Source organism: Sycon ciliatum, chromosome 2 (assembly GCF_964019385.1).
Source record: "Sycon ciliatum chromosome 2, ocSycCili1.1, whole genome shotgun sequence".
Classification (NCBI taxonomy): domain Eukaryota; kingdom Metazoa; phylum Porifera; class Calcarea; order Leucosolenida; family Sycettidae; genus Sycon; species Sycon ciliatum.
Window position 1 is genome coordinate 37,195,195 of NC_088644.1, and position 8,577 is coordinate 37,203,771.

Genomic DNA, 8,577 nt, shown 5'->3' on the forward strand with positions numbered 1-8,577 from the left:
TCCAGTGGTCTTGAATCAAGAAAAGGAACCCCTTACTTAGCGATGATAGTACATCACACTACGGCGTCACCACAATGAACAGCAATAGGAGAAGGTGATCAGCATATTTGATTTCAATCTGGAACTCAACGTGTACTATGGCTGTGAACCTACGTGTACGTGTATGAACGCTGTACTACTACTACTACTACTACTAGTACTGTACTAGTACAAACACAAAGTCCTGTGCAGTACGTGAATGTCTAATGAATTAAACATGTCCATAAACCCAGGATATGCCGGAGTGAAGCGCATCAACATGACCATCCTAACTATCACCAGGTATGCCTCCACAATAAAACTGTAAGCCTGGTTAGTTGGATAGAGGCTTAGCATCTTAAGCACCAAAATCAACGTGAAAGACCAACATGGAACAAGCGGCATAATCACAAGAAAATCGGATGTTAGCTGAACAGAGGTTTCCAAGTACTATTTTGGCATGGTGCTGGCAACTTCTCTACCGATCTGTCTTCCAACTGTTCGCATTTCTTTCTTACTCGTGGAGGCTCCTTTATCAGTCATTACATGCAGCGGCATTACGCTGATCATGACTGGGCATCGCGTCCATGCGAGATTGTGAAGTCTAGCTGTGGGCCAATGGCCACAATTCCGTGTGGGTTGACGGAAGGATGCGACTCCTGATAGTGATGCTCGATGTGAAACCGATCCACCGTCTCGTCCACGCCAGGCATTTGATACAGCTCACGTGTGTATGCCCAAAGGTTTGGATAATCGACAATGCGACGCTTGTTGCATTTGAAGTGACCCACGTAGACCATATCGAAGCGCACGAGCGTGACAAACAGACGAATGTCGGCCTCCGTAAACGTACTGCCAGCCAAGTATCTGTTCTTACTCAAGTGGTCCTCCAGTGTGTCCAACGCATCAAACAGCTGTGCCACTGCTGCATCGTATGCTTCTTGAGACGTGGCAAACCCACTCTTGTACACTCCGTTGTTCACGTTTGGATAGCAGAAATCGTTCCATTTCTCAATGGTGCTGCGCAGCTCTTCGGGGTACAGATCCAGCTTTCTCTGCTCGCTCGTCTCACAAAACTCATTAAACTCCGTGTTTAGCATGCGGATGATCTCGGACGATTCGTTGTTGACGATCTTCTTCGTCTTCTTATCAAACAACACAGGGACGGTCACGCGACCCGAGTACCCGGGATCAGACGTTTGATAAATTTCTCGCATCGTCTCTTTTCCCAACACAGTGTCCGCATCACAGCGGTACTTTCCAGGAATAAATTCCCAGCCCCGGTCTCCAGACATTCTCCAGTGGACCACACTCTTGCTGATCACCTTCTCCAGGCCTTTGGCTTTCAAAAGAAAGTATGTTCTGGACGCCCATGGGCAGGCCAAGGAAAGGTACAGGTGATAACGTCCCGCCTCGGCAGGAAACTCAGCCTGAGGATCAGCACGAATGAAATTGTGAAACGATGTCGCCACTCGCACAAACTCTCCCTTGGCGTTGTTAATGTCCTTTAGAGATAACTCCTTGGCCATCTTCACGATCAGCTACTGTTCCGATGCTAGCAGAGTTAGCTGCTATTTTTTTAATAATAGCCGAAATTGTTCTGCCCTCCCTGTTTTATACCGCTCAGCCCTAGGCTAGGATACATCATAATAATAGTATCAATACTAAAGTCGTCAGGAAATGTTTCAATGATCGTCATGATGCTAGATTGATGGCATCTAAAGTCGTCAGGAAATGTTTCAATGATCGTCATGATGCTAGATTGATGGCATCGGAACTAACGAACTACTTCAAGTACTAGTACATGACATGTAGTACTGGGCCATAGGCATAGGCGCTGGTCATGTCACATGTGACGACTTTGTCTTTGCCTATCGAAGAATCTTCGAGGCCCCTAAAAGTAAAAGGACAAACTGTAATCTGTCTGTATACAATCATGTAGTGTACAGTGTCAGGAGCACTAGCAGCTTGGAGACTGCACGTAGATCTACGTGCACAGAGACTGAGAAGAGATCTCGAGATCGAGAGTTCGCGCGCGCTAGCGATAGCCCAGCTCTACCATGCATGGTCTACCGGATACCCTGCACGTGCAGGACTACAGTACATGTAGCCTGACATGTCGACATGTTCATGTGTCACCCAAAACTGCTTTTCAAACCGGTTGTGAAGTGAAAATCATGACACAGCATGCACATACCGTATTTTCCGGAGTATAGTGCGCACTTTAGATGTGCTATTTAGGCCCTAAATAAAATCGCAGGTGCGCACTGACAGTCTGTACTAATACTATGCTCCGAACATGAATAGTCCATCGGCCAAATCTCAGAAAGGGCCTCTTTCGGCGAAGGTGATGCACTGAAGCTCCAACTAAACGCCCTTTGGCACACTAGCTCATAAGACCCCATAGAATGCGAATCCGATTGTTGGACGTTGCCAATCCAGTCCAGGATAGTCGAACTGGGTCGAATACCTTCTTCCGATTTTCGTAATTTCGTCCACCATTACATCTTTCTCATCGACTTTTTTTCGCTTGGCGAATGTTCTTGAGCCGCTGAGCAGAATCTACGCACGCTCGAACACTTGAAATGCCTGCATGTTGACTGTTCGCAAGATTCTAGCGAGCTTGGTGGAAATCTTTTATTTATTTTGACATTTTTGGGGGAATCTGAATTAGAACGGTAGAAGCTCATTCGGAGAAGATGGCATGTCGCCGCTGTCGGATTGTCGCTACTGTGTTTCAGACGTATTTGCTTGAACGTGCTTTTGAGGATGGACAGAAGATGAAGTGACGGCTTTCTTGAACACGGACGTTGTGTCTACATTGTAGCTGAAACATCTCATCTGGCGTCTAGAACGCAATTATTATGAGTTGTGAGTGCCAGCTGAGCTGAACACAAGCTGGACACCATTCGTCAGCTGGGAATTTGCATCGAAGCTCTTGATAGCCACGATAAGCATAATTATACAGAGGTAACCTTGTTCGACTCAATACGCATGCAGGTGATACCACTAGTGGCACTACAATGTAAATGGTGCAAAATTGATTCAACAGCGAATATGTATTTCGTACAATCACGAACAATTGTAAGGCAAGTGTTCATGCCTGTCATAGAAGAATTTCAGCCCGGAAGTCTTGTTGTCATGGTCATAAATAATACAGGATTTGAGTTGGCTCTGGACATAAACACACTTGTGGTGAATACGGTCATTATTGCGAGAAAAATATTTAGCCACTGTATGTTAACACCTGATGCCGCACTACACGCAATATTTCATGTACATGTATGTGAGACTCAATTGCATCCAAAAGGCCGTAGATGCATGTAAGCACACAATGCTGTACAGTATAAGTAGTAGTCGACATGTGGTGCCTTCCTGCTGCACATGCACATGCGGCAAGTTGGCAACGACACATGACCTATCTGCACCGCACAGCGTGAGCTTAGAAAGGAATATTGCACACATAACTTGTTAGTGCTATTTGTGTTCCGATATCGTTAAGCCGGTATACATGTACTGGTATCCTTATACATGTACCTGGTCACTCGATAGGCGATGCCGACTGTACTAATCTTATCCATATTACCCGATAGGCTATAGCACACTGCATCAGATCACTATGCAACAAAACAAGAGCTTTGGAGCGAATATACACTGAAGCAAAGTAGGTTTCAACGGTACAGCACTAGTCACGATGAGGGGAGTTACGAGGATGGTTAGGCCGTGACACATAGATGATGATTGTTAATGATTCATGCACGGTGGAAAATTACCACCAATGGCGATGATATTGCTTTCACAACAATGACATCAGTAGGAGCAGTGACACAACCTTACTGCTCCAAGTAGGATTTACAAGCGAGTGAAGGAAGAGCAGACTGGTCTAATAGCAGACCGGGTCTAAGCAAAGAAGTAATCGGCATCAGAGGTGAGCTTGCACATCAGAAAACAGATGACCACCAAACACAGAGAAGTTGGCTATGTGTATGTTTGTGTCACTGTGTGTGCATGTGTGTGTGTGTCCATGTGTGTTTGTGTGTATGCGCGCAGCAGCTCCAGCCTAGGAAGATCAGCTTCTGGATGAAAATCTCCCGGACACAGTAGATACCAAGCTCCTCTAGCAGATTGCCGGCAGGGGTGCACGGCGAGCACCCGTACATCCCTCAAACCACCAGAGCCGCAGTACTTGGACACGATCCAGGTGCTTACCCCCCCCCCCCACAATGCTGAGAAGGCACTGGAGCCATACAGGAACTTATGATCGAGCATGACCACAGACTTGAAATACAGGGTCCGGCGTTGAATACTGAGACAGCGACGTCTCCTCCACAGAACACCACTCAGCTAGGCACCGGCGGATTATGCCGGCATAATTATTGGCATAATTTGATGGTTGAAAATTTGGAGCATAATTTGGCATCCTCTCGGAGGTAGGAGCATAACTACACGATTATACCACAGTTGTAGTATGTAGGCTATACAATTGTGTACAATGCACCTGATCAGTGCTGGTGGTCTGCATGGCAAAGGGTTCGGAGGTCATGCAGATAGTGTTTTCAATGAAAAGCAGGGTAGAAATCATGGCAATGCATTATTGTATGCTCGAACTCGTCTTCTTCAAAGTTCTTTCTCACACTGACACAGTACATCATGAAGATGCGAGTGAATCAGCCTTCATCAGGTATCCCGGGGCGGACGAGATACATGTACATATAGTGGCGGGTAGTCCGCAAAACTCCGTGTACATGTACATGATTGTACATTACATGTACATTATGCATGTTTATACGAAGTCATGGCCAGTCTGGATTTTAGCAGCCATGATATGACTGCAGGCTACGGATATTGCTCTAAATTGATGTATAGATGATGTTCGGTCATGATGGAAGGAGACGTGGAGCTAGGGAGAGATGAGCTGATTATTCGCAGGGTGAGGACCAACGCATATGGCCGATTGGTTTGCAGGCCTGCCTGCGAATCATGAGGTCCCGAGTTCGAGACCCGCGCTGGTAGCAGGAAGCGTGTAAAGACTTTTTACGTGAGTAAAGACTTTTTATGCGTGGTGAACTGCGCCGACACCCACGGTCAACTGGGTACTCACAGCTCGGAGTGAGGGTAACAAGGATGCAGTTTACAGGGTTATGGGCCGTTACACGCCCGATTGGTTGAGAGACTCACCTACTCTCCCCTGACTCACTTGTGAGGTCTGCATTCGCCACTAAGGTGTGCAAGGCATAGGCATAGTGGTGGCCTGCGGAAGCGAAGGCTAGTTTGTGTGTTTCTGAACATTCAAGCGATGCCAACGCGAATCCCGCGAATTATTATTATTAGGCCCAGGGTGACATCGGATGAACGAGTATGATGATTACGAAGACAGTTGAACATGATAATTTTCAAAGGTAACTCAAACTAATTTAGCAATGAAATAATATTTTTACTGAAGTACAAAAGAAATCAAGTAATGAATAGAAGAAGTATTGTTTTCTCTTTTCCATGTTGACCTCTTAGGGCCTGGTCAGACTGCGGCAAATTTTGGTTGCCTGACGAAAAAAGAACAGCGTCCAGAATTAGAATCGCGATCACACGACACACGTGGGGAGAATGAAAATTCAAACTTCATTTCGAGCGTCAAGTGGTAATCTCCACGAACGATGTCAAATTCCTTCACCTTGGGGATCACCAACACCTTCAGTGCAATCCTTGCAACCATCCTTATTAGTACGGGGGCCAGGGTTGAGAAATGTGAAGTTTCGTTTCCACTGAGAGCGCACAACAAAAGATGTACTTCATCTTGTAGCCCTAGTCGTGTAGAGTCCCCTGATATATTTTTCACCCCTGGAATCGGGATGGAACGGTGTGGAATTGGCATTTGAAAGTTTCCCATGGGTTGCCATAGCAACCGCATAGCAACAGTATGGCAACAGCGTGTTTTTCATGTTATTTTCTTCCACAGAAGCTCCAAATTTGTTGAGGGGTACATACTATGTATGTGTTCGTGTCGACTGGCACTGCTATTAGTAAAACATACATGTACATGGAGTATCATGCACATCGTGCACTCTATTGTATCAATGCGAATAGTCATAATTATAGAGTCATGTACATGTACATGTACTACAGCATTGTGTACAGTACAGTTATCATATCAGAATACAGTGTACTGGCATGAAGGAAGCAGCTGACTATTTCACCACACGCAGAGATAAAGCATACTTTATTCCACAGGGTACTTGTACATGTACAATCATGCCTTCCAGCACAGGAAGTCAGTCATAAGTATGTTCAAAGCATGTACAGTAGGTATCGGTTATAGCGTGGGTGTTTGAAAAACGACTTTCTATTCTTATTTCCGATATTTCTTACACATGATAAATCAAGTGTGGCATATCATATGCATGTCCGCAGGGGCAGGAAGATCATCGTACATGCAACGCAGTACTTCTGTGCATGTGGCTGGTCATAGTCCCATAAGCTTACATGTGGCTATGCAAAAATTGAGTTACATGGCCACAACAGTTGAATCTGCAGCACTACGACGCAACGAGAGTCAGATCAGAACGGAATTGGACAGATGTTATTACTACAGGCGATACACTTTGTACTAATTGGCATGTTTCACTACACAAAGTCCATTCTTAGGACCGATATATTCTACTATGGGATAAAATTGCTTGTAAGAATAAATGTGCACTTGAAATCCATGTTATGATTATGAAAACATGAGGGTTCATTCTTGTATGCAGTATATTCTTTTACACGACCACGCTATAACCGATACGCACTGTACATGCACATTGGTTACGATTCCAGCAGGCATGCGCATTAAAGTAGACAGAAGGCCAGTTTCGATGGCCCACAAGAACATGACATAATATATTTCATCGATAATAATGTGTACAAGAGCATGGACATTACAGATGCTGTCATCAAGTTTGACTTCAAGTCGACTCCGGAGAACCACAGAGCGGAATTCTTGGGGTCTCTGCAACACGATGTCGACAGCCTTGGCATAAATTGCTTGATCCAGAACTACCATCGTGAATGGAAGATCAGCCTGCCTTGCCATAGTAATGGAGCGGCATAGTAGGGTATAGACAGTGAGGTTCTATATTGGCGATGCATTGATCACCGGACAGTAACCAATCTCCGACTTAGAAGGCACATTGTTCTTCGTCGCGAGATAATTGAATGCTGTCCACGCGGGTATGCTCTGAGACTTGCCATCAGCTGCAGCTCCAATCTCAATGACTGCACGAGGCTTGCTGATCTGTCCATCTGGGCAGAACCGGGAGAGCTTCCAGACAAAGTCCATCAATGCAGCACCAGAGCGGGTGTCAGCAGCATAGGCGTATGATGGGAGGTGGATTTTGTCTTGCAGGCATTGCAAACACAGGCTGAATCTCCGGGACCATTGTCAATGAGCGCTTTCGCTTCGACGTTGACAGTGTAGGCAGAGAGATGGAAGTCGCTTCACTTGCTACCGATTCATCCTGCAGAGAAGGCTGTACAACGATACCATTTGTACAGTGCGTAGTCGCAAGTCCGCTCAGTGTCTCCTCGCAAGGGTCATTGTTATCTCACACGAAATGGTACGGCTTGCGAGTGTCGATGGCGGCTGGCAAGAAAGACTGATTGTGCTGATGGCGTGTAAAAGACTCTGCCAAGCAAGTCTCCAGCTCCAGTACCTGGCTGTAGCTACAGCAATAGCCAAGACGATTCAACATGGTAACTATCTGCTTACTGCGGCACAGGTGATGGATTGCCATGCCCAGCACAATGTGTTTCGGAGTGCGGTAACCAGTGCCGCAAAACATAAGATCCTGGCAGATGGCATGGATACGGCGTTGCAGAACACTCTCAAGAGACGGCAAGCGGCACGTCGAGAATTCGGCATCCTTGTCCAGGGTTCATGCAAGAAAATTAAAGAGCTTGTCAGGAATCAATCGCGCGCTATCCTCAGGAGACAGCCGTGCACCGCTCAGTTCTTGCTTCGTGGACTTGACATGGTGCTCGATGGATTGGCGGAGGATGTTTGCTGCATGATATAAGACTCTCCATTCCTCACACTCATTGGTCCAGACATGGCTACTCTCCACTTTGGCAGACTCATCCTCAGACTCCTCCCCAGACTCACTGCAATAAGGATCGGCGGGCATTAGGGGTTCATCTTCTGCAACTTCCTCCTTCAGCAGTGCAAACTGTCTGATAAAGTTGTCAGTCGAGCTAACAGCACACAACAATTCAGGGGCGTTGCAGCGAGCTGGCCATCAAACTCTTTCAAAATGATGCTCTTCAGTTTTCGATTTCTGACCTGAGTGCAGAAGTTGCCACTTTCCTTGTTACAGCAGGTCTGGAAGATGGACTGGAGATCAGCAGAGGTCAGCAGTGCAGAATTGTCAAACAATTCTTGACGCACGACCTCAAGAAACTGGGCAACTACTTGTTCCTCCGAAGGAGCCTGTCCACCAATTCCCTGAGGGTCGTCACCAGGATCCTCGACCTCCAATAGTCTGGTGTACTCTCGGAAGCAGTGCCGATGGTAGTGAACTTCACGTGCTA

General features: G+C 46.3%; 1 protein-coding gene across 1 annotated transcript; it reads right to left on the reverse strand.

The window, feature by feature from the left end:
* Positions 1 to 1,730, reverse strand: LOC135809922 (glutathionyl-hydroquinone reductase YqjG-like). Its single transcript, XM_065323372.1, has one exon. The coding sequence runs from the start codon at positions 1,545 to 1,547 to the stop codon at positions 585 to 587; it is 963 nt and encodes a 320-aa protein (XP_065179444.1). The 5' UTR covers positions 1,548 to 1,730; the 3' UTR covers positions 1 to 584.
* Between the last annotated feature and the right edge of the window lie 6,847 nt (positions 1,731 to 8,577).

Bases quoted from the DNA above. Each gene is read 5' to 3' on its own strand.
- LOC135809922 (XM_065323372.1), bottom strand. From the start codon at position 1,547: ATGGCCAAGGAGTTATCTCTAAAGGACATTAACAACGCCAAGGGAGAG.